Genomic DNA, 26,847 nt, shown 5'->3' with positions numbered 1-26,847 from the left:
ATTTTTTTTCATTGTCTCTTTATTTTTGTCTTTCTTGGATCTGTCAACCAATGGAAAAGATATGTTGGAGTTCGTCATCTCTTTGTCATATTTCTGTAGTTTTCAGAGTCAGGTGGTAAGGTAACTAGAATCTCCCCCGTATAACTTATTGATCCTTATAAATCATTTTCTCATGTAAATATTGTGGTTAGATAAAACTAACACTAACCCATGAAATATGAAGACATATTCTTTGTTGGGCTCCATTGGAATGAATTTATCTCCCATGAATAATGCTAGTAACTAAAGCTCTTCTGATTCTGATTCTGATTATGTTCTCAGTATTTAATCATTTTCATCCATTTTAAAGTTCTTCTGTGCATCTTAATCACGTTGTTCATACAATCAAGTATAACTGCTGTGAAGTATTATTGTTTTTGCATTGTTCAATACTATGTTTTGCTCATTTTCAGATTTTATAATGCTTGACTGATCAATTCCGAGCCTAGGACATACTTAAGTTAGCATGACAGAAGTATTTTTGTCAATATCATTGAAGACCAGAAGTGGATTCTCTTTTTACACTATTGATCGATTTAGACTGAAAAAAGGTCCCCTGAGAAACTACATTTTTAATGTCGGTGAACCCTGATGGAATCAGGGACACAGTGGTGGTTCAATATGAGGCTCAATGTGAAGCTGGTGGAAGGAGAGTATGATGGAAAATGTACAACTTCAACATTTCTAAGTTGGAGCTTTCTCTGATAGGCTCACCACTTAAAAATCCACACCTTTATTTCTAATGCCCAAAGAAATGTATTTGACAGATACAGTGGGGAAATAAATTTAAGTTCGTAGCCAGTAGTATTACTTCTTCATGTCTAAGACTAAGACATGTCTTTAGATATGAAAACGTCTTAGATATTAGGCACAAATAATTATTTCTTAGTGCATTTTAAATTTTCTCAAGATTTAAGCAGTTGACAGTAACATAACATTTGTTTTCCTTTTAGTGGCATACCCCATCAGCTGTGTGACTCGAGGAGCTGATCTCATAGAGGATGGCGTTGTGGTTTTATGTCCTCCAGACTGCACACAGTTGAGAGTGTTTGGAATGGGAATCTATGCAGCCATCTCATCTGTCTGTGGAGCTGCCATCCACAGGTAAGTAAATATTATTCCACTTTACACTTAGTATTAGTAGTGATAGTAGTAGTAGGAGTAGTAGTAGTAGTAGTATTTGTTTAGTAAACATGTAAATTACAGCAGGAATATACTACAGTGTAAGATTGTGTAGAAATTGGTAAAACTCCACCAAGGCTACACAATCATTAAAACATACAATAAAAAGGTATTTTTGTCTGTGTCTGAATCCACATAGTGGCAGCCAGAATTCAGTTTGGCTGCCACTGACTACTACTACTATTACTACTACTCCATGACCTTTGGAGCATTCCTAAATCCTGCCAGGGAATATATGGACTTTTTACCCTTAAAACCAAATGTACCAAATGTGGTGACAGCATGAAATACAGTGATGAATGCTTGTGAATCAAAAAACATTTTTAGACAACATAATTTATATATATCTGTAATTATAAAGAGGAAATTGTCTGAAGTATGCCAGTGGATCGTAAGGCCACAGCATCTTGAAAAACAAAGATCTTTATCAGAGCTTGAAGGGAGGCAGCAGATTTATGTGTCTGCTGGATGTGTAAATGGCACATTGCTAGCTCGCATGTAGACATAACAAATATTTTAGCTGAGAGTGAGTCAGGACTGTCTGTCATCATTTTCTTTGGAATATGTCTGCCTCGTCATGGCCAGAAATCAATTAATGCAGTGAAGGTTTTGAATATTTGTCTCCACTGTGGTGATTTTGTGAAGCGATGGTTTGGTCCGGACTTGATTCTGGCTGCATAGATAGGCTGGTAGTTCAGAGGTTTGAATGGATCCAGGTGTTTTGGTTGTTTGTTCCTGTACTTGGAGACATGTGGATCAGATCAAATGTCCTGCTCTGCTGAGCTGCATGTGTGACACATAATCCTGAACAGCACAAGCCCTGCTGGCGCTCAGAAAACACCCGAAAGGAATGTGTCAGGATGTATTAAGCACTCAGCCCAGGACGACCTTCTCCCTCCTGTGCAGAGATGAAAACATTCAACCATCATCTGATTCTTCCTTTCTGTCTCTTCTCTCCTTCCTTCAACAACATAAGATGCTTTTCTGGCTTCCTCTTTCTTCTGTAGAACACAATTTCTTATGTTTAATCCTTTATAAATAGGTCAGATTGTGTTTACTTTAGACCTCTTCACTCTCTAGAGTAAACATTTCTTTTGTCATTTTTGCTTTTCATTAAATTTAAGTAACTAAAACGCTGCACTATAAAAAATATTTCCTTGACTGGGTAAAAGATAATAAGTTATTTAAACCTGGACATTTCTGACAAACCTGTCAACAAAAGATGGTAATATTCTTAGACACTATTCTCTTTATTTTAAAAGTAATTTATTGTGGCCTAAACGTTTTTAATTTGAAGATATGTCACACACAAAAACTTGCTAGGTGCTTGCTCGGTGGATCATTGCATTACCAGTAAAGAACAAAGAAATTCAGTGGCTTCATTTGGACAAATTATATAACTTGTCTGAAATTATTTTTGGCCAGCGTCACAGAGTTACCAAAGCAGCCCAAACTCAGCCCAATAGGAAGTGGTGTGCTAGATGGCTATTCTTAGACCTACAGTATATAGAGAGCTAATACAGTAAAAGTATGGAAACTTGAAGTGCAAGCAAAGACTCTTTGAGTGCGAGCAGCTCATTTTTAAGTGCAGGGAGAGACATTTTGTTCATTGATTGACAGACCAAGCTCTTGGATGAAGATAGGAATCTCTCCTCATACTCTAGCCCACAGACTGTCAGACCAAAGTTGACCATCATAAGTTCCAGTGTGGAAAATGACATTATTAATTTATTTATTAAAACTGTGTGTTTGTGGTTTCTGGCCTGCAGAGGGGTGGTGGGTCCATCCGGCGGTACCGTCATGGTTCAAAAACAGCCGGGACGACACAGCTACCTGAGCTCCTACTCCAATGGCATCCAATCACAGGCTCTGTCTCACTGGAGCTCCTCCTTCAGCCTCACCAGTAAATGGAGCATGTTTGTTTGACTGATGAGTTGACTGATTGATTGGCCATGAAATGTGAGGAGAAACAATGTAACAGTCCCAGACGGTCCATCTGTCCATTGCGGCTCAACCTAATGGTGGTTAAAAAAGATAGGAAGAGATAATTGAAAAAGAGACATCTAGTTTTTGGTTCAACTCTGCTATTCTGACAGAAACACAAAATAAGAACCCACCAACACTGCTACAGTCCTGTTCCAGCAGCTTTTCTATCCTACTATCAATTTATGTGCTTACAACTGACATCAAAGGTTCCTTTGATGCAAGGCCATGTGAGGACAATATAATGTTTTGTTTTATCTATGTCGCAAAACTGAAAATAAACTCAAATGTGATGTGGGACGAAGGTCCTTCAACTGAACCATTTAATTACAGGACACTGCTGAAGTTTGAATTTAATTACTTTTTCTATTTTGTGTGTGTGCGTGTGTTACCAGAGACTGTGAGTAAACCACAAGAGTTAACCAGTCAGACGAGCACCACAGCTCTACCACGAGCTGCCAAACCAGGTACAACTATGTTGCTGTAATGTCACTACACAAACTCTGTACTAATGTTTAGTCCATGAAATATGCTGCACTTCCCTAAAGACCCTTTGTTTGCTGGCACCTGTGATGCCCAGCATGTTGTAGGCTGTATGTACAGGGACGGGCCCACAAACATCCAGCACACTTGCTCCATGGACTTACATTGTGCTTGCCATCCTGTATTGCAGTGTTTTTCAACCTTTGTAGAGCCAAGGCACATTTTTTATATTTAAAAAAATCCTGCGTCACACCACCAACCAAAAGTGTTACAAAACGACACATTTAAAATGAGAATTAGTCAATAGTCTCAATTTATTCATACTCGCTCAGTTACAATGGCTTTGCAGGCAGGTAGTATTAATGTCTCTGCCACAGCGCGTGGCTTTTTTTGATTTGGCTACGAGTTCAGCTACTAACTAACTAGCTTTGAAAGCTATAGCAGACACCGTTGTAGTTTTCCTCATAAACGTTGCCTGTTCCTCCGTGCTTTTTCGCAGGCAAACAAAATAGTCTGTGTTCTTGCTTTGAAGTGACGGGTGTTTTGTTTGGAAATGGCGTTTAAGCTAGTTTGGGACCATGACACTGTTGTTAAGCTTTTCCCTACACACCAAGCATGACGGCGTCAGTGCATAGTAAATCGAAAAGAAAGATATAATTCGCTGTATATGCTTGAACTCACCGTTTTTGCTTTCTTTTGACCACCACTCATATAACTCTCTTCATCTGGGTTAGAATTTTCTCCAGGGCCCAGTTGGGAGTCTTCATTTTTCCTTTTTAAATATTTATCCAACGCCACCGTCACCTCTCGCGTGCATCACTAATTCTATTGTCTTAAATTAACAAGTTCATTATTGCGCTACTGCCACCTACTGGGCAGGTCAGTCAGTACACATGGAAGAGGGTTGAATTATTTCGCACGCCATTACATTGCAGGCACAGATGCACAACCATGGCAAATTATTTGCAGTAACTAAATAATATAATTTTTTAACTAATTAAGTGAAGTTGTATAATTTCCCACGGCACACCTGACGATCTCTCGTGTGGCGCGGCACAGTGGTTGAAAATCACTGTTGCACCACTGCTCCACCAGCTCTGAATACTTGGCTTTCTTCCTCTTTTTGGCCTCCATCATAGCGTTTTTTTCAATGAAACATACAAGTGGAACCTTAAACACATACAGTTAGCGTAGTAACACGCCTGAGTATGTTAGCACATTAAATTAAATGAAAAGTTGAAACAAATGTTAATAATTACCTGCAGCTGGTACAATATTCAAAAGAAGGAGGGAGTGTGAGACAGTAAGGCACACACAGAGAGGCACAGTAACAACAATATAAAGTCTGTGGATCACCAAAGTCATTAGAAATCGGCTTCTGGAAGACAGAAATCAAATTTCATCGAAAGTATTGTATTGACAGACTGGGCAAACGGCTACAATAACATGGGGGTAAAGAAACTAAGCAAAAATCTAATTCAGTTCAAATTAATCTTACATTTAATGGCTTATCTGAAAGACTAAAATAATGTTTCAATCACCAGTTGTTCCTTTCTATGAGCTTCCAAACACAACAGGAGCCTGATGCATCCAGCAGACTGTTACTGTGTGTGTGTGTGTGTGTGTGTGTGTGTGTGTGTGTGTGTGTGTGTGTGTGTGTGTGTGTGTGTGTGTGTGTGTGTGTGTGTGTGTGTGTGTGTTCCCATTGCAGCAAAGAAAGCAGTGAAGCAACTGAAGAAGCCATCGGTGAAGAAAGCGCTGACAGGAGAAAATAAAGGTGGGCTGTACTTCAAGTGTTGGAAATAACAAATAAATCAGGAGGTTACACTCAAATCACATCCAAGAAAAATACTCATTTCTGATTGGCTGGTTGTAGTCAGAATCCAAATCAGCAAATTCATTACCAAAAAATAGTTGGTAATGTATTATAATTTAAAAAAATGAGTTTGGAAAGAAATTGACAATAATGCTTATGGTTATGCTAAATGACTGAAAATGTATTTGTGCGTGTGTGTGTGTGTATACAGACTGTCAGGTGGACATTGCCATAGTGATGGATGGCAGCCACAACGTCGGCCGGCGGCGTTTCAACCTGCAGAAGAGCTTTGTGTCCAAACTGAGTGCCATGCTGAGAGTCGGAGCCACAGGCCCACATGTTGGAGTGGTGCAGACGAGGTCAGATGTTTGTTCATTCATTTGAACTTTGAATCTTAATTAATACTTGAATACAGTAATATTTTTATGCAGTATAGAATTCTAAAAATCACATATTTCAAGTGAACAAGCTCACATAGTGTCAACTAATACTGTGTGTATGTGTGCATGTGTGTGTGTGTGTGTGTGTGCAGTGACAATCCTCGGACAGAGTTTTACCTGATGAACTACACTCAACCAAAAGATCTTCAGTTTGCGATCAAGGATGTTCCATATGTGGGAGGAAACACCAACACAGGTAGGACCACAAAAATGTCATAAATTATCTGAAATTTGACGTTGTTTCAATTATTTTTTTGTTAATTGCTGAAGTAAGATGAAAGCATTTCCTGGCGGGCTTAACCCTCTACAGTACATCGTCAGTTTAGGAAGAAAATCCAGAAATAAATCCTTTTTTTTAATTTTTATTATTATTGAAAAGGGGATTATTGAAAATGTATTGTTTTTATCAGTTATTTTTTATAGTTTGAGAATAAATAATTTCTCAAAATATTCCCTCAAAAAAATCCTAGAAAATGTAGGAAAAACTGACTGTGATGTGTTGATCTTTTCTCTTCCTCTGATAGGTAAGGCCATTTTTCACACCATAGAGAGTATTTTTGCTCCAGAGAATGGTGGGAGACGGGGTTACCCTCGGATTATTCTGGTGTTGATTGACGGCTGGCCGTCTGATGACTTGGAGCCGTCGTCCGTGTTCGCCCGAGAGTCTGGCATCAATGTTTTCCTGGTGTCTGTCGCCAAGCCAATGCCTGAGGAGCAGGACCTGATCAGGGACAGGGACTATGACAAGAAGGTACACATGTTACAACTTCCTTAATCATTAGGCAAGTCAATGTCACAAACTGGACTTAAATAATGCATAGAAACACATTTACATAAGCATTAAAGTCATCAAATCAAAACATATTTGATTTCTAAATTAAAGAATATAAGAATAAAATTGTGTTTGTAAAAGGGTATTTTTTCAATATTTGCAGTTCAGCAGAATGCAATGGTAATAATCAATGTTTTAAGTCTTGATTTAAAAGTAGTTTGTGTTGTCTCAAATCATTTGGAATTTTATTCCAGCTATTTATATTGCATAAAAGCCAAATACTGCTGACTGGTCCCAGATGACCTGACCTGAGGGGTCTGGAGCTGTAAAAGCATTTGTGTGATGTATTTAGGCCCTCTTTTGTTCTGTTCGGCTTTTTTAGTCTTTGTTAGAAGGCTTGTAGCAGCATTCTGAACAAGCTGTAGCTGCCTAAGAGCTTGTTTAGCTTTAGACCTGAAAAGAGACCATTACAATAGTTTAACCTACTAGTAATAAATATTACTCTGCATTTATATGTGTCTGTGTTTATGTAGTTGCTCGTAGATTCTTAATTTTCCATTCAAGATGAGAAAAAAATGTGAAATATCATTCAACTTTCTTCTCCTTCTTGGTTTTCTGACACTTCACCTTCCTTTCGTTTCAAAACCAGATTGTGCTCTTAATAGTACTTCTAAGTTATTGATTATTACTTTAGTGCACAGAAGGACTTATACTGACCTAATTTCCTTTGTGGAAGTTTTATTTAGGATTTGAGTCCTTTTTCACCACTTTTTGTGCGTTCTCCTCCTCCTCTTTGTTCTCCACCAGGCGGTGTGTAAAGATAATGGTTTCTTCAACTACTCGATCCCCAGCTGGTTCACCTCCACCAAGCATGTCAAGCCTCTCAGTCAGAGGCTCTGCTCTGTGGACCGCATGCTGTGCAGTAAGACCGATTCAGCTGTTATTCACTGCAGAGGATTACAGAAAAAATAAGAGATATTTTGGATATAAAGTTTATTTATTAATTCCAAATAAATTTAATAGTTCAAGAAAAAAGTTGAAATATTATGACTTTTGTCATAATAGCAGAATTTTCTTTTTTGAAATGTTGAAAAAAAATCATCATCATAACATTTCTACCTTTTTCTCTGAATATTACAACCTTACTCTGGCAACATTTTGATTGTACTCAAAATATTACTACTTTCATCTTAAAACAATTCAACTTTTATCTTAAAATATTCGTTTATTTTCTTGTGACAATTCATCTCCTTTTGCAATTCGAACTTCATTCTTGTATCATTACAACAATTCCTTCCTAGAATCTCATGACCTTATTGGTGACATTTATGTCTCTTTTCCACATTTGCCCTAATACTCCTTTTTAGTTTCGACCATTTACCACCTCAAATTAAAAGTTTGTGTACAGGAACAATCATACGTTAATCATACGGTTTGCAAAGTTAAAGTGTGTGTGTTTTTTTGTGTGTGTTGTCAGGTAAAAACTGCTTTAACTCAGTGAACGTGGCTTTCCTGGTTGATGGCTCATCCAGTGTGGGGGAGAGTAACTTTCAGCTGGTCCTGAACTTCCTGTCAGCTATTGCCTCCAGCTTTGACGTCTCAGAAGTGGGATCTCGCTTTGGTCAGATTTTGATTGATTGATCAGCTGATTTGTTGGAATTTGATCGATGAGTTGCCTCTGCATCGCTAATTCACTTTATTTTTTGACTTTTTTCTTTCCATTTGAAGTTTGTTCTCCCATTTTTCCCTATTTCTTCCTTTACTTTTTCCTTTATTCAATTATTTTCTTCATTTCCTCTCTTCTTTCTTCATTTCAAAGTACTTATTCCATTTACTACTTATTTATTCCTCTTTCTTTCTTCTTACCTTCTTTATATACTGAACTTACTATTTCTTCCATTTTCTTTGTTTTCCCTGCTTTCATAGTGCTTTGATCACCATTTAGCCTCAACTTTCTCTTTTGATTCCCTCCTTCCTTTCTGTTGATTTATTTTATTGCATTTATTATAATATTGAATCATTGACTGATTGATTGATTGATAACCAGCATGTTGATATGGCCCGTGCAGGTGCTGTACAGTTTACCTATGATCAGAGGCTGGAGTTTGGCTTGTCAGACCACCTGAGCAAAGATGCTGTCCACAGCGCTCTAATGAGGATCCCCTACATGAGCGGAGGAACGGCCACTGGACAGGCCATCAGCTACACTTCTGAGAACCTGTTCAGGTCTGAGGCCACGCACACACACACAAACACATGCACATATGCAAAAGGACATATTCAAACATACCTCAACGGGAAATATGATACAATTCTATACGATAGAAACAGAATGTGCTGGAACAAATATTCATTGATTAAAAGTCATCATTAATGATTATCAATCATAGAGAATTAATCAATCAACAATACAATTCTACCATAACCTCAGTTGAGTGTTATTTCCCTCCTTGTCTCTGGTGCTCTGCACACCATCTCTGCAGTGTCAGTGCAATATGATTATACAGTCCTATACTGTTTTCATGCTTCCAACTGGTTAATGATGAAATGTTAATCAAATGTTGCACTTCACTGGAGGAAGTCATGAGTACATTTCAGTTGAGGTATAATATGCTTTATCACGTCCTCTTTCAGACTTCAGGGGAAATTCTTAGAAAAATCACAGCGCCACATTAAATAAGCGTAACTGAACACATTCACAAAACTTCCCTTACAGTCAATCAGCACACTAGTTTGCATTGTTGTAAGGGTTGTGCTAGATGAAAATCAGCATGTTGATGAGCTGCAGCATTTCTAGCATGTGTGTTTTCTTCCATTTGTAGTCTCTCTTTCTGCTGCTATGTCTTTGGTTTGACTCTATTCTGCTGTTTATATTTGGATTTGGTGATATTGCACTGTCAGAACGTGAATCATTTCTGTATTTTGTCCAGGCGGGCAGCACCGGGCCGTAACTTCCTGATTTTGGTGACCGATGGTCAATCATATGATGATGTCAGAGGGCCAGCAGGGACTGCACAAAACAACGGTGTGTGTGTGTGTGTGTGTGTGTGTGTGTGTGTGTGTGTGTGTGTGTGTGTGTGTGTGTGTGTGTGTGTGTGTGTTTTCTGTTTACTACTGTTGTTGAAGTTCATGTCTCTGTAAACTGACCTCTGACCATTATCGCCTGAATCACTAGGCATCACCATCTACACAGTGGGCGTGGCCTGGGCACCTATGGATGACCTAAAGTCAATGGCATCAGATCCAAAGGACAGCCACACCTTCTTCACCAGAGACTTCTCTGGCCTTGAGGAATTTGCCCAGCCAATAGTGAAAGGCATCTGTCAAGACTTTAACAGGGCCAACTAATGCACACACACACACACACACACATACACACACACACACACACACACACACACACATACACACACATCATTACTCAGAATCCATTTTCTGTTTAATTATTTGTAAAATCCTTCATCATTCACCATAAACCACATCTGTTCATGTCCTCACAGTTTGGAATGTCTCATTCTCTTGTAGTGGACAGACACCCATCAAGCACTTTGTGTGATCTGATTGTTAATGAGCCAGCATTACAAAAGAAAAACACATGACCAAGACAAATATTCTGCAAAACTTGTCACCAAGAGCAAATGTATTGAACATATAACCACAACAATACACCATCTAACTTTAAACTATTACTATGGGATTTCCTTTAAATTTAATTTTAGGATGTTTAACTTCATTTAAATCTTTACCCTTTCATTTCAAATTAAGAGCATGCTGTTGTGATTTTTGGTTAATCCTGGTGAATTGTGATCAATCCTGCACTCATATTAATAGTTCTAAATAATATAATGTTTATTGTGAAAGTGCACAAACTGCAAAAATAATTGCTAGACAACAGAAACGAGTGTTGGCAGTGGAGATGTATCCAGACAGATGCGCAGGTACAGTGTGAGACAAACACTTCAACTATTGGGAATATTTCTGTCTCAGTTACAACATTGGTCAAAGTCATCCGATGTTAAAGCTAAAACGACAGTATTAATTCAAGCTTCTTACTATCGTTTTATCTTGTCAACCAAATATTATAGTGATGGTGACAGAAGAGGACACTCTAGTTAACATATGAACATGAATGACGTGTAGTGAGTCAACTCAACAAATAAGTTGACTGAGCCGTTTGAATGGGCTGATCTTACAGTTACCTTCATATTTATTATATATACAGCTAAATACATTTTAAGTAACAGGCTGCAGTTTTAATCAGAATACATAAAAACTGTAGCTCATGCAGGAAGAGGCAGGGTAACCTTTTTAACTTGAGGGTGGATCTTATCTCACCAAGGTGTCCTCGCTGAATGAACCGGATTCACAACTAGATATTTCTGACAAATCTGATCACAATACTTCCAGTAACGAATTCTCCGGCCACAGATCACATTACTGTGAGGTGTTATTGTCTCTCAAAAGTTTTAGAACTCAGATGTTTAAAAGAAACACACACCAGGCTAGTCGATGGCTCCATGTGCTCATAAATCACAGTAATGATTCTTTAGACATTCCTCCCCGTAAATTGGGGAAATAATCCTTCCTGTCAAATTGACATATAATCTAATTTTGTCATTGCGTTCATGGATCGTTAACTACATTTTCTTCTGTGGAAAATAAAAGAAAACACTGAGCTCAAGAGAATTTTGGAGAATGTGAAAAAACACAGAGACCCCCCCTTCTTCTTTCCAATTTGATTAGTTTAATTTTGCGTGAAAAATGTGGGATTTTATATTTGGGGATCATGGCACTCATTAAGTTGAATATGCCTGGATTATTTTAAGATCCATAATTGGTATAGATGTAATTATACTGATGTATATTTGCCAATGTTGTAGATTCTTCAGTTATCTTAATATGTATTCTTAATTATCTTTTCTAGGGCAGCGCCAGAGAATTAATCAGAATATGCACTATTTAACCTGTTTATTATAACCCTACAAAAAATCCAGTATTACTTTGAAAAGTCTGGGATAATTATTCCTGATTTTCCATAGTTTTTCTTGATTTTCGAGAATTATTCACAGTATTTCATTATTTTCAGGTAATATTTTGTCTCTGTTATTTCAGATTTTTCAGTTATTTCTGTGTTTGTTTTTCCCTGACTTTACTTTTTGTGGTTATTCCCAGTTTAACCCCTGAAGCAGAGAAACGTAGATCTACATGCTTATTTTTCCTTTGATTAACCTTTTTCACAAGTTCAACATCTTTTCTGTCTGTAAAACCTTTCAGTTTAAGTCTTATATATTTGGTATTAAAAATGTATAAAAGAAAAATGCTTTAATGTCATGATTGCTCAGAGAAATAAGATCTTGAACCAAGATTGATTGAGAGTTGCTGTGGTTTGCTGCCGGAACATAAAATAAGCAAGTAAAATACTGAAGACAATTTGTGCAATGTTGCTATAGTTTGAATGAGAGCTCCCCAGCAGTCTGAATCCTTCTCTGTGTCTAACTACTCTTAACTTACTCTTAAGTTTACGCATTTAGATTGTTTTGTTTATTAATCTCTCCCCACACCACTAACACTGGAGCAGCCCCAAAGCATTAGAGGAAACTGATAGCATGACTTATTCACTGGGATAGTTTACAGATGGTACAATAGGAACAGAATATTGTTAATGTCAGTCACAAAAACAATCACTCAATCAATATTTATATCAGTTTAATTATTTTGGCAGGCATACAATTGGTGTAAAAAAAATCCTTTTTGTTAAATCGTATTTTTCAGGATACAATGCACCATTAACAGTTTACTGTCCATGTAGTTGTTAATGGCTCTCATGTCAGCCTAGTCACACCTATTAAAACCACTTATTTATTGTGAGCGACATTGACAAATTTATATTCCTCTTGGGCCATATCTAAACTATCACTATGAGTCACACAGGCTTGACTATATCCAAAATTTGTTGCATTTGTGACGATTGATGATGATGATGATGATGATGATGAGTAATAGATATTGACTCATGGATTCTCCATCCTTGTCTGACGGATGTGATAAACTTGTTAGTTGAAGCTGAACGCGGTGATCACTAACGTAACCTTTACAGTTTATTCTTGGTTTGAAACGTTCCCTTTATGACAGACGGATAGACATTTAAATACACAAAAGCAATACTGCGTGTTTGTTTCGTAAATAGCTGTAGCAAACTAATTTTGGCCCTGATGATACGCCGTAACGAAGAAGCGAGGCGGTTGCTGTGGAAACGGAACCTAAACACAGACGGAGCAAACAGCGACGGTGTATAACCATAGATTAACCACATTTAAACGCTCGATTTTGTTTTTAAGGTAAGAAAGAACAAACAAACCTCCTCTCAATTTCCACACTTTAAAGTGCAGTCGGTTACTAATAAAGGCTCATACGTACAGAGCCGGCCGATGGACACCTCTGGAACTATGTGGTTGGCAGCGTCTTGTAATTTCCACCACGTAGAGAACGATTAGAACGAAATGACGCACGCATTCATACACGCGTCACTTTAATAGTAGAACCATATAAGTACTGGGTAGTCTCCGTTGGACACAGATGTTAGAAACCTTCTTTTGAGAGTTTCCTCCATGTTGCTGATATTAGCTGCAGATTGATTATCAGTAGGGGGTCTTGAAGTACACTAATGCTTTGTGACATGGAACTTTGTCATGCTGGGAGTAGCTTGATGGGCAAATTGAATGTGCCTGCCAGTCTGGCCACCAGTATACTTGTTAAAGTGAAGAGGAGAGCGGTTTCCTTTCTTGCACTGCCACACTGCACAGCTACTGCTGGCTTCTGTTACACATGCGTGAATGAATATGAACAATAGTCGAATAGGTTGTGGCATGCAAGTGATGCTCAGCATTATACCACCGGCAGCCTGAACTGTGGGGGGGATGGCTCAGGATGGAATTCTGGTACAGTCGCCAAGTATTGAGCTGATTTAATTCTAGGTTGTTTCACATGTGGAACCCTGACTGCTCCTAACTGTAGGCTGGCTCCTTGCAGTATGCCCCTGCTATCAGTGTATGAATGGCTCAATGTGAAGTCATTGTAAAGCGTTTTTACAAGACAGTTTGGATCCTGTTGACACCAACGTCTGACACTACACACTGATACTGCAGAATCCATCAGTATAGATGATGATTTCAAATCTAAAACTCTTCGGGTATCCTGGATGATCCTGGTCCAGCCATAAACATAAATATATTACATTTTTCAGGAAGGTTGATGCAATGTTTAATTGCAGACAAAATACAGGTGTTTCATTAATTTGTGCTTTTTCACTCAGACTAACGTAAGAGCCATCAGCTTATATTTCTTTGCGTTTCTCCAGCTTTTCACGATTCAATGCAAACTCAACCAATTGTCCAAATTTTCCACAGTGCTGCATAATTTCCCATTATATTGCATATTTACCACATAATTTTTCAGTTTACCTCTTCCCTTCATAAAAAGGACTGTGATGAAGCAAGGAAACTCCTTCATCATGGCACATATGCAGCTGCTCTTGAAGCGCATTCAGCGATTGAAGTCACCTCCACCCATCCACACAAACTGTGGCATTAACATTTAAGGTCACGTGGAAGTGGTGATGTGTGTCAAAGACTGAAAGTTGGAAAAGTAAAACAGAGGGGAAGAAATAACAAATTTCCTTCCCGTTGTATAAGATGATTTTCATGCTAGCCAGAGCATCCACTCAAAGTGGCCAGGCAGCCTTCTCAATTAGAGCTTCAGGAGTATGGAACACAGCACTTTCCACTGTCAGACAACGTGGTACCTGCACATTGCCTTAAAAGGAAATCTAAAAATGTGGCAAAAAGCAAACTAGTTGTATGAACTTTAAGACACCACTAGCCCTCTATTGACATTTAAAGGACATTTAAACGGACCCCTAATAAAAGACAAACTTTTATTAGGGGTCCAAGCACAAGGTGTTGCCCTATTGTTTTTGCCCTGATTTTTATTTTTATTTTTCTGCCAGAATGGACCAAAAATGGATTCTGCAGCCTTAACGTTGGATTTTGTAATGTGGAGGGTTGATAGAGGAGTATGAGATTGAGATATATATATAGATATATAGATATAAACATAATAATGTGTTAGGTCAATTGAGCTGCTTCTACTGGCATAGGCTATTCCTACATCTGTGGAATGTAATTAAGTTAATAAGTCCTTCATCCCACTTAAGACTTGCATTTTTGACTTAGAGGGATGTAATTGGTTTGAAACAATTCTTTTTTAAAACATTATCCAAAACCTTTTTGAATTATGACTTCATATGTTAGCTACGTAGATCTGAAATGTACTTTTTGAAAAAAACAATATTTAGCAATACATTCCTAAAATAATACTTCAGCGTCTGATAAATGATTTGTCCATATCTGTATTTTCGGTCGACGCTGTCATCTAGTGGCCAAGAACGGGGGTGTGATGAGCTCATAAGATGTTAGAAAGTACCTTGTTGTTATGTTCCTTTAATAATGTTGTACCATTTGTCAACCATCTGAACTCCACAACGGCAGATTTGAGAGGCACTTTTTCATAAGAAATCGCCAAAATTACACCAGTCATCATGACCAGGAGCTAGGGTTTTCTAATTTCTGACAGTTTTTGCTACAAAATGGCACCACAGCTGGACTCCTTGCTTCTGTTCATTTTGTTTCATTTGTTTAATTTTCAACTGAAAAGAAGAAACCTTGGATGAGGCAACTCAAGAGAGATTCCCCCTCCACGAACATGAACTGCTGCTTTTGCAGATCAGTTGCTTCGTGCTTGCCCAGCACATACTGGATAATGCACTTCTAACTCTTTCAAGCGGCAGAGTGCAGTGTAGGTGATCAGCGTCGGTATTGGCATTTGTGTTGACAGACAGACAGACAGACAGACAGACAGACAGACAGACAGACAGACAGACAGACAGTCGGATCAAAGCTGGATATTATATCGACTTCTATACTGCAGATACATATGAGGGTTGATTAGGTCGTAGTGAGCCAACTAGAACACTAAAACGTTTTGCCATTCATAATACAATGACGATTACATAGATAGATAGATAGATAGATAGATAGATAGATAGATAGATAGATAGATAGATAGATAGATAGATAGATAGATAGATAGATAGATAGATAGATAGATAGATAGATAGATAGATAGATAGATAGATAGAGGTACCTAGGTAGGTAGGTAGGTAGGTAGGGAGGTAGAAAGATGTAGGTAGGTAGGTAGGTAGGTAGGTAGGTAGGTAGGTAGGGAGGTAGGTAGGTAGGTAGGTAGGTAGGTAGGTAGAAAGATGTAGGTAGGTAGGTAGGTAGGTAGGTAGGTAGGTAGGTAGGTAGGTAGAAAGATGTAGGTAGGTAGGTAGGTAGGTAGGTAGGTAGGTAGGTAGATAGCACAGTGGTGACATCATCATCGGACATCCCCACTGGACATCATGTTCTTCTCTGCTCTCTTTGTTGTAAAGCCCAGAGCTCACAGGAGGATCATGCCCAAGAAAGTGAAGAAAGGGGGAGGGAGTAAACGGGAGGGATGGACGGAGGAGGAGAAACTCCTCAGCAAGCAGCAGAGAGCTCTGGCTGAGGAAGAGCTCAACAAGAAGAAGGAAGAGACCCTCACACTCTTTCTGAAGGTGAAACACATGTTTCCAATGTACACAGACACACACACACACACACAGTTTTAATTTTGCCCTCTTTTGTGATTTCTAATTTCTTCTTTCTGTAAACTCAGGACAAGCTACAGATGGAAGAACGAAACACCACCATCAACTTGCTGAAGTTAAATGAAGCTTGGCGGACAATCCTTCGTCAGACACGTCATGCGGCACTGCGTGATGACATCACAGTGTTCAGTCAAACCTTTGAGATGAGACTCGACTCTGTAAACAGTTTGATAAAGGTAATCCCAGAGTTTCACACTGATGAAATATCTGTTCACACTTATGTACATCCATTTGATCCATTACTTTAGTGAAGTCTTTCCTCGTTATTGTGTGTTACAGTGTTTGGTGCATGACCTGGAGGAGGCCGAGCTTTGGGAGGGGCAGACGCAGGACTCTCACCTACACCATGTGGACTGTCTGCAGATTCTGCAGGAGAAAAGACTGAGAATCCTTCTGCAACAGTGGGAGAGAGGACTGAGAGACGTGGACTTCACATTGGACAAAGAGAGGTATGCCAGGGGAGCTAAAAATGGATGGTTTGCCGTGATGGTGGTGCCAGGTCACAGGGTCATTGCAATCATGAGGAATCATTTTCTGAGAACGATGAAAACACACTAGGGTTGCATATTCTCAGGATTATCTAGAACAGGGGTGTCAAACTCATTTTAGTTTGGGGCCAGATTCAGCCCAAGTTAAACTCAAGTGGGCCGAATTATTAAAATCATAGCATAATAACCTATAAATGGACAACTCCAAGTTTTCCCTTTGTTTTAGTGCAAAGAGGTACAAGTTAATTTTGCAAATGTTTGTTTTGCAATTTCAACAATAAACAATAACAATAAGGTGTTTATATAAAACAACTTGTCAGGATCTAGAAATTATTTAATGTGTACGTTCATTTCCACATCTGTGTAGAAATGTGAACTGAACTGACTCACTATCTGTGGATAACTCCAAAAAAGTCTTGGAGGAACAGAGTTTAACTCTGCCTGGACAGTTACAACTTGCTTTGACTGACGACAATATAGGAGAGAAATAATAATCATTAATAACAATGTGCTTGCTATATGGAGACAAATTAAAGAAAATGTATAAGAAATAAGAGAGGTAGAAGGCAGAATGTTCAGAGACATTTCCAGAACAAACACGCAGCATTTACTGAAAAGTACCAAGCTGGAAATCAACGTAAAGGATCGATTTGGATTCTGCTGTGAAAAGCTGGGGAGAGCAAATCGATCAAGAAGATTTGTAAAGATCTTAAGGCACGGAAAGCCGTTCACAGAGGGGGGAGTTTCATGAAAGAATCATTTACTAAACTATCCTCAGAAAATCACCTTTGTTAAACGCTGACATGACGCTGATGGTAAACACAGCATTTTAATGGCGGATGCCGTCACTTCAAGGGTCACAAAATCGACATGCGTTGTGGGAAATGTAGTTTATGGACAATGCGGCATAGACGTTTATTTTGCTCTCGCGGGCCACATAAAATGACGTGGCGGGCCGGATTCGGCCTTGAGTTTGACACCTGTGATCTAGAAGAACTTTGAGATTTCTGTTTGCTGTATGATATGATATGATAAAGATATTTGTGATGATTTGATATTTTGACAATTAGATGATAAGGCTGTTGTTTGTTCACACGCTGTCAACACTAACGGCTTTGCTTCATTGACTCTGGACAAACCAGCTCATTCCTTCTTATAGGACTGTTCAAGCAGACTCATGGTATTATAAGAAATACCAGCGCTTTAAATGTTCCAAAATCATTTTGTGTGGGACAGTGTATAAATAAATGTACCATTTTTATGCTTTTGACCCAAAGTGTGTGGTTTTGCCCAAAATCCCACCTTAACCACCCTGCTATTTCAGACAGGAGCAAAGTGATGTTACAACATATCCTCCTGTGCTACATTCAATAATCACAGATTTTCACATCACAATCCAATTCACGATTCAATTTGTGATGATGTGGACAGAAGTTGAGACCAACATAATGAACTGAAATCAAATCATTTTATAGAGACATCAATGACCGCCTCTGTGTTTACCTTTTCTGGGTGATTTAGCCAGCAGATCTCAGCAGTGTCTGAACAGCAGTGTGCACATTTGGAGGATGTGACTTTTGAACTACAGCGTCAGCAACATGAGGTGGAAGCTGATCTGCAGCATATGTATGATGACATCAGAGCGGCTTATCAGTGTGCTCATCAGGAACGGGTATGTACCTGTTACTGTACCTGTAATCTCCCCAGCAGGTGCCAGCAGTGAACACGGATACAGTGCTGACATCAAGGAAGAAGTGTTCTCATTGCACTTCAGTTCAACTCAATCCATTGTCGTCATAATATAAAATATATAAAAAATGTTCTGCGATCTCAATAGGAGTATTCTCAATGTCTATGTCTTTATACATTTAGACCAGGGGTGGCTAGCCAGTCCAGCTCAAAGAGCCACAACAAAACCCAACTCCATTTTGAAGAGCGGCACTGTTACCAGACCATCAATGGTAAAAGAGCCATAGAGAAGAGGTGACAGAGATAAATTAAAATACAGGAGAGCAAGGTGGCGGTAAAACTTTCTCTCAGAAAAAAAACCCTGACAACACATAACTGATGGGAAAAGAACCAGAAACAGAAGACAATTGTTTGAGATTGTGTGTGTTGTGAAAATGAAAAGATAACAAAGCAGGTAAAGTGCTTATAGATGAACTAATACAGAATGTTCAAACAAAAAGTGCAAGGCACAACGAGGAGTTGCCCAGTGAGAGCGGACGGGAAGAGAGTGAGCAAAAGACCACCCTAACCCATAATAAGCGTTCACTGCACCAGCATGACACGGCCCATAGGGGAGACAGAGAGACAATAGCGCAGCTAAAACGCCAGGTGTTCATCTTCATATTTTGATTTAGCTTTACGCTTTCCTCCATCCATGGTGATTCTGTCAGTATTTAATGCTTCTCTGGCTAGCAACACTCTGAGACTGCGAGTGCACATTAGAATGTTTCATGTGTGGAACATTAATGTTAGTGTTAAACTTTTCCTGTTCAGCTCCCAAACCGTGGTTGGGGAGCACAGGGAAGATGTTTCCTCCGGGGTCGCAGTTGGTGCTCAGTAACTTTGGGGTTAATTCCCTCACCTTTTCCAGCAGCAACAGCAGAATTACTCACGGGAAACTCGGTCGTTCTTGGGAAGTTGGCAGTTTTTATTTTCACCAGTCTCTAACACACTGTACATTCATATCTTCATGCTGTAACCCTTAACTGTAACATTCATTGCTCCCACCAAGGCCCTATGTACCCCCGGTCTCTCTCTCACTCATCCACACACACACAGAGATGCGACACCTGCGTCTCTCTTCCTAAAGGAGCCATGCGCTCTTATAAGGTTACTTAAAGACATCTCTCAAGATCGTGTGATGACAAAATATATATGAATAAATATTCAAATCGGACAGCTTTTTGTCTGTATTGCCAAATATAGCATATGCATTTTAAATCTTTATTTTACAATATGAAAATTCTGTACACCAAGAGAAAAATCTGTGAGCACTGGAGCTGGAGCCGAGCTGCCCGTCAGCTGTCAAAGAGCTGCACCCCTGATTTAGACCATCAACTCTTGACTTAAATGTGTCAATCCTTTACTGTCTTTACTGTAGGAATGCCTGATTTTCTTCATCTGTGGGCAGATTGCTGAAATTCAGGAGCAGCACGAGCACAACCTGGGGTTAACTGAGGTCCAAGACCATGAGTGGATTTCGTCTGAGCAACAAGATAAACCAAACCACATCCAGAATGTCAGCGAGGGGATGGACTCAGATGTGAAGAAGCTGCAGGTTAACAGTCAGTCATCATAGACAGACAGACAAAGAGAAGAACACCCTTTTATCAATCCCAGCAATTGAGAAATTCACATTTCAGATATTGCATTTCTTACATTTCATGCAGTTTTATACACAACACACAATGTAAATCACACCCACATCTGAAAGGTTTTGCCACCCTTCTTCATAGCCAGCGCCCGTGGAGCAGGTTGGGGTTTGGTGCCTTGCTGGAGGAGCTGGCAACTCTTAGGCTGCCAGCTGCCAGTCCACGCTGTTTGGTCATATGGGCCTCGAACCAGCTACCCTCCGCTTCCCAAGCCAAACCGGACAATACACTGAGTCAGACAGACAGACAGACAGACAGACAGACACAAACAGAGACAGATCCAAGCAAACAGATTCAAATTTGTCTTCCCGGTTGTTGCTTTTCTTTCCCAGGATGCCATCTGTCAGCGGAAGAAGACACTGAACATTAGCAAGAGAGAAAACAAGGTGGCAGGAGCAGATCTGAGAGCTGCCAAAGATGAGGTGGCCCAAAAAACTCGCAAGCTTCAGGCAGAGATGACTCTGTCTCATAAGATGGCGAGGAAACAGCTCACTGAGCTCACCATCCACAGCAGCGACGCCATCAAGAAATTGAAAGGAGATATTGCTGAGGTACAGCATCCTTCTGTCATAACACAGAAACAACTTTCAACATCTCTGACTCGTGTTCAGTGACAATAGACTTTTTACTCCATTTTTACAATGCAGGGGGAAAGGATTTTACGTCTTGCCAAAATGTGCAGCAAGCGGGAGAGCGAGCTGAAGAAAGTCCTCCCATCATGCTCTTCTTCTCTAACCACAGACCACCAAAGCAAAATACCAACAGAGGAATGGGCAACGGTAAATATTCAGTGTATAAAATGTATATATGCTGTATATACTGTATATATATGTGGACAACTGGCTGGAAAACTGGAACTAGATGCCGATCCGCTTGGTGCTTGTTGTCATCTGCCGTGCGTCTCCCTTGAGTATCTGCTGCAGCTAGGGAACCACCAGATCATCCTCCAGAGCAGGAAACAAAGAGGGCTGCTATCCAACAGAAATAGTGCTGCACCTAAGGATTTTTTTTTTCTTAACGATTAGTCTCCAGATTATTTTTTCGATTAATCAATTAATCTACAGATTATTTATTAATTATTAACAGCAAACAATTAATCCTCCAAAATCTTCAATCACCTTCTCTTGAAAACAAATAAAGTAAGAAAAGTATGCACTACATTATTCCAGAAAAAAATTTCCAGGTTTGAATTGATAATCTCTGTTTTACAATCCAACATATTGCTTATTCAATTAAAGTAAAAGTGATCGAGTGCAATCTGCAATTAGCAATACAACAACAAATACATAAACGAGGCAATGTAAAGTCACTTTCAGAAGGAATAACTGTGCAACCTCAAGTTTAGCAGCCCAACATAAAATCATCTTGCAGTATAATTTGTGCAATTTGAGGAACACTTACAAGAATAACTAAAACTAGCAACTGAATTAAATTTCAAACCCACTCAACACAAACACCCAAGCACATACACACACTCTCTCTCCCTCTCACACCTCCTCTCTCTCTTAGGCCATTGGTCTCTATGTGTCCTGTGAAAGAGCATAGTTCGGCATTCAGCTCACTCATACCTGACTGTTAACAACAGAAAATATAAACGGCTAAATAACAACGCATGGTGTAATGTTACGTTAGCATCGGTGCAGAAATTACTTTCAGCATGTTATAAATTCAATTTCAAAAAGTGACTACGACAAATACGAACACATTCCGTGTGTTGATAATCCCAATCTATCATGCTTGGTGGGTGGGGACACAAAGTAAACAGGATTTACGTTGCTGTCTTGCTGCCGTGTTGACAATGTGCTCGGGGGTGCTTTGGCTTCAGGTGTTCATGTACTGTATGACAGATGTACTGCTGTGAAAAGCCATTTCTATGTGCAGAGCTTTATATTATTCAGTGTCCGTCTCAAATGTTCCCACACTTTAGACGACCGTGGGCGACTTTTTTTTTGCAGCACCTTGTTCTCCAGTTGTTGTTTTTACCTGGCACAGCCATCTAACATCATTGTGACGCGTTGATGCACGTTTATGCAAATCAAAGTATTTCCATAATCGATTATGTTGATTATGTTGTTTATGACGTTTATGAAGTTTATGTCGATTATGTCGATTATGTCGACGCGTCACCCCAGCCTTACACAGAAGCCTCAAACAGTGACAACCCGTTAGCTGGGAATTATGTGCACTCCACCCAAGGCAGATAACCACTCCAGGCAGAGGGGTTGGATACAGTGACTCAACGGAGAGCTGCCTCCTGGTTGGCCCTCTCTGTCTGACCGTTGGTCTGGGGATGAAAACCTGATGAAAGGCTAACTGAGGCTCCCAAGGCTTTTGCAAAAAGCCCTCCACACCTGCAAAGTAATCCACGGTCAAAGAAGATGTCCTCAGGAATTCCATGAAGCCGAAACACATTAGATTTGAGGATTTTTGCAGTCTCTTGAGCAGAAGGGAGCTTAGACAGGGCTACAAAATGCACAGCCTTGGAGAAACAGTCCACAATGGTGAGAATCACGGAGTTACCCTTAGATGGAGGTAAGCCAGTGACAAAATCGACAGCAGACTGTGACCAAGGACGACTTGGCACCGAAAGAGAACCGAGTAAACCCATAGGAGGACGATGGGAGCTCTTAATTCTGGCGCACAGGGTCCACGCGGAGACGTACACCTTGGTGTCAGCCACCATCGAAGGCCACCAGAAATGTTTCCTAATGAGGGACAACGTGTGAAGTGGCAAAACGAGAGGTATGTGTCATCATCAGGGACAAACATGCAGTTATCAGGGCCCCCACCTGGATCAGTTTGCCCGAGCTGTGCCTCGTGGACCACTTGTTCAATCTGCCACTTGATGGGTCATGAAAGATGGTAGGATCAGGTCAGAAAGAGAGCATCTGTTTTGAGGTTACAGGACCCTGGGCGGTAAGTGCGTGAAATGGAATCGAGCTTGTCAAGTGTCTTTAAGATGTAGATGCAGAAGCTCCTTTGAAAGTGCATAGCCACTTTCAGGATGCTGACAACTGTGTACAAGTTTTCTTAGCTTTCAAATTATACAAGGAGTCGGCTTTGCTGGCCTTGTCTTCCACACCATTCTGAAATGGTCGAATGAAGGTTTGGTTTGAGGACACAGGTTGTGTGCAGCCAACTAATGGTTGAAAAGAGGAAACAGAGAGATAGCTATGCTGTGTTGCTTAATGTACATTAGGCTCAGGTGAAAATTGCTAGTTGTTGCACATCATTAATGAAACCATTATTCACAAGCATTTTTGCTTTGAACCACATTTCTTTTCTTTCTGCTTATCACCAGATTATGAACACATTTATGAATCATGCAATAATTAAGCTTCATCACATAGATTTAGCAAAAGTACCTCAATTTCATAATCCTTATCTGGCATTAACCATTGCACAATTGTTCTTATATTGGTTGCTTTGTTTAAGGTAGCCCTTCTTGTGCTTTGTAGCCTTTTAATTTTCCACAAATTTTCATTTAATTACATTTAACAACCTGCTTTTGCTTGTGAGATTTGTTTTCCTCCTCCATTGTATTGTTGTTTTCTCTTCCCCAAAGTTTTCCGGATGAATATTATAGGCAGGGATGAGAGGTTTTTAACTATATCAAAGTGTGCAACAGTGGTTTGTTTTCTGCATGGAAGAACACACACTGATCTCACATCAATCTGACACATCTTTTAGTATGTGTTGCGTTTGGAATTCTCTTTCCCGACAGCAGTCCCTGCCTTTCCTGTTATGGTCAGTTGCAATGAACCTGACATTTAGAGACTATGTGCACATTAGCAGCAGTCCCCTCTCCCATAACCTCTAGTATTCTGTTAAAGGTAATTATCCTTTAAATGAATGAATTATATTATTTATTTATTTATTAAAAACAAACAATAACAATGTTCAAAAAGGAGTAGGTGTGGTGGAAATTCTAGTTCTTTGATTGTAAGACAGTTGAGACTCCACTGTAGTGTGGGTCTGATCTAGTTATGAGGCAGAAAGGACAGCAATACAATACAGATATGGCCAAGGGCGTCAGAGTATCTCTGCACTAGGTCAAGGAGAAGCCATAAGGTGGCCATGGTCTAAACGCACGATAAGATGCACAGTGGAAGGATAAACACATCTAACTAAACACATTTTTAGTGAAATGCTAAACACATACAGCTCGTTATTTTTCCCCAATAATATTAACAACTGTACAATTATAAGGTCATACCCCTTTCTCACTATTCCTCCATTAACACATAATTTATAAACAACTATCCTCAAATAATTTACAACCCAAATATAGACAATCACCACAAATGTATTAAAAATCCAATTATCCTAAAAAATCTAAACCCGTGAACACAACCATTCATCACCAATACCATCACCAGTACCCTCAGTAGGTAGGTAATTTGGATTTCCACCAAGCTTAGATCCATGCCTTATGCATGTACACAGTATAAAATGGTATCAAATCAAACCTGTGCAACAACAGAAACACAAATGGTTAAATGGCTCTTACAGCATCATTCTTGGAAATGTAATGCATTGAACTCTAAATTTTCAAATGAACGGCTTTATACATACTGGCTCAGCAATGAAGTCCTGTAGGATCATGTCAAAACCATTTCTGATTTTGTGTGTGTGTGTGTGTGTGTGTGCGTGTGTGTGTGTGTGTGTGTGTGCGCGCGCGTGTGGGTGCGCGCCTGTAGGGTGTATCATCGATGTATACAGAAGTGGAGCAGATATGGCAGTGTTACAACACATCTGTGCTGCAGCAAGAAGCTCTGAGGAAACAGAAGGAGCATCTGAGCCATGAAAACCAACAGTTGCAGGTTCTGCTTCGTCAGCACCTGGATGCCATGACTGTCAGCGAGCCCCAAATCTGTGACCAACACCATGGGCCCCTGCTCTCTGTCTTGCAGGCCCCCCAAAAATCTGTGTTGATCAAAGCAGGTCCAGGGAGACAGCAGATCTGTCACACTGTCATCGAAGCTGTACATGTGGTCAAACACGCATAGTAGCGCAGTAAAATTGCCGTGTGGTGGAAATTCTTATGAGAAGTGAAGAAATAAAAATAGTTATAGTATCAAACTTGTCTTGATGAACGTTATTAAGAACAAACAGTATACAGAGTCAAGAGTATTTTTTTTACAGAAAAGGACAGAGCTCTTAGCACACAAGCTGGTTCAGAGTCTGACAGGGGTAAAGATACAGAAGGTTACACTCTTACTTCAAAAGACTCATGAGCTCAACTTTTTAATTTTTAATGTCAATAAGTATGAGTGTGAACAGGAGGTAGTAAATATGTTACAGCTCATGTAGTTGGAAGGTTTTTATGTAAATAGCCTCATTTAAAGTTGATAAAGTTGTAATTCAAGTTGAAACTCTAAAGTAAAGTTTACATTCATTATTGCACAACATTCTGTGCTGGACAGCCAAAATAACATTTTCAGTGCAAATAACTGTGGCTCTAACTGTAATTCACCAACATGACCATGTTGCAGTTGATCAGTTGATGAATGAAGGCTGCAAATATTCCCTTATTTTGCTGCAATTCTATGGAATTTGTATGCCAATAAACATAAAACGCACAGATATTCTCCTCTGAACTGGTAGGCTTATTTACACCTTTTTAATACAATGATGCAAATAGTGCACATCAATTAAGAGTTCAAGAGTTGATCATAACAACATATATCGTTTCTTAAACAGTCCTGTGTGGGATGGGTCTTTCAGGATGCCATGAGCTTTCTTTCTTTCTTTTTTTAGTTTTTTATTTATTTTTTCTGAGGAAAGCATTTGACATGACAATGAGATGACAATGAGGATGCCATGAGCTTTCTTGAGACAGCTGGAACTGTATAGAATAGATCTTCCAAGGAGGGGAGTGGGCAGCCAAGGATCTTCTGGGCGGTGTTGATGACCCTCTGGAGTGCTTTCCTCTCTGCTACTGTGCAGCTGGCATTGAGTAGTGGTAGAAGAACACAAGCAGTTTTGGGGTTAGGTGGTTCTTCCTGAGGATCTTCAGGAAGTAGCGTCTTCACCCGCACTGTGGTGTTCACCCTCCAGGTCAGGTCCTCCTCTATGTGGATGCCCAGAAACTGGAAGTCCAACATCCTCTCCACACAGTTGTTGCTGATGAAGATGTTTTTGTTTTCCTAAAGTCTATGATCAGCTCGTTTGTCTTGGTGGTGTTGAGGACCGGATTGTTATCTATGCTGCTGTGTAATACTGACTTTTGTTCCTCCTTTTCCTGGTATGGGGAGTCAAACCCCCCCAGAGATGAACCCCACCACCTTCACTCACAGATTGGCACTTTGACATGGCACAGGTTACAACACAGGCTGAAAACACTTCAGGATATTTCTGAGACGATTTATCCAGAACCCCCGGTAAGCGCCTCGGACTCAAACCAGTCACCTTTGGAGTGTCTTGCCCCCACTGAGAAGATGAGCGCCCTCCACCACCTGAATGAGATCACTGGACAGGTTGGGAGACAGCAGGAGAGACTCCACCTAGGAAGGC

At 39.7% G+C, this 26,847-nt stretch overlaps 2 protein-coding genes across 2 annotated transcripts; both read left to right on the top strand.

Moving 5' to 3' along the window:
- Window positions 1-660: 660 nt before the first annotated feature.
- coch (coagulation factor C homolog, cochlin (Limulus polyphemus)) lies at window positions 661-12,002 on the top strand. The gene is made up of 13 exons (XM_076166024.1): window positions 661-706; window positions 993-1,143; window positions 2,991-3,124; window positions 3,600-3,671; window positions 5,399-5,464; window positions 5,715-5,862; window positions 6,036-6,139; window positions 6,468-6,694; window positions 7,523-7,637; window positions 8,193-8,336; window positions 8,785-8,941; window positions 9,646-9,740; window positions 9,891-12,002. The coding sequence occupies exons 1-13, from the start codon at window positions 661-663 to the stop codon at window positions 10,061-10,063; spliced, it is 1,632 nt and encodes a 543-aa protein (XP_076022139.1). The 3' UTR covers window positions 10,064-12,002.
- A 4,224-nt stretch (window positions 12,003-16,226) lies between these two features.
- On the top strand, window positions 16,227-25,340 carry drc2 (dynein regulatory complex subunit 2). The gene is made up of 10 exons (XM_076166023.1): window positions 16,227-16,370; window positions 16,472-16,639; window positions 16,743-16,912; window positions 18,473-18,577; window positions 18,824-18,934; window positions 19,454-19,505; window positions 20,061-20,237; window positions 20,664-20,882; window positions 20,979-21,110; window positions 25,032-25,340. The coding sequence occupies exons 1-10, from the start codon at window positions 16,227-16,229 to the stop codon at window positions 25,338-25,340; spliced, it is 1,587 nt and encodes a 528-aa protein (XP_076022138.1).
- Window positions 25,341-26,847: the final 1,507 nt, after the last annotated feature.

The sequence above is a fragment of the Genypterus blacodes genome, unplaced genomic scaffold (genome assembly GCF_046128005.1).
Source record: "Genypterus blacodes isolate CSIRO-AG114 ecotype Tasmania unplaced genomic scaffold, CSIRO-AGI_Gbla_v1 ptg000154l_1, whole genome shotgun sequence".
In the NCBI taxonomy this organism is placed as follows: domain Eukaryota; kingdom Metazoa; phylum Chordata; class Actinopteri; order Ophidiiformes; family Ophidiidae; genus Genypterus; species Genypterus blacodes.
This window is presented reverse-complemented; position numbering and strand designations above follow the sequence as displayed.

Excerpts from the sequence above, each read along its gene's own strand:
- coch (XM_076166024.1), top strand. The coding sequence starts at position 661 with ATGAGGCTCAATGTGAAGCTGGTGGAAGGAGAGTATGATGGAAAAT. Across the intron at positions 5,465-5,714 it reads GCTGACAGGAGAAAATAAAG|ACTGTCAGGTGGACATTGCC; the intron begins GTGGGCTGTACT and ends GTGTGTATACAG. Across the intron at positions 6,695-7,522 it reads ACAGGGACTATGACAAGAAG|GCGGTGTGTAAAGATAATGG; the intron begins GTACACATGTTA and ends GTTCTCCACCAG.
- drc2 (XM_076166023.1), top strand. The coding sequence starts at position 16,227 with ATGCCCAAGAAAGTGAAGAAAGGGGGAGGGAGTAAACGGGAGGGATGG. Across the intron at positions 16,640-16,742 it reads CTGTAAACAGTTTGATAAAG|TGTTTGGTGCATGACCTGGA; the intron begins GTAATCCCAGAG and ends TGTGTGTTACAG. Across the intron at positions 16,913-18,472 it reads TTCACATTGGACAAAGAGAG|CCAGCAGATCTCAGCAGTGT; the intron begins GTATGCCAGGGG and ends TGGGTGATTTAG.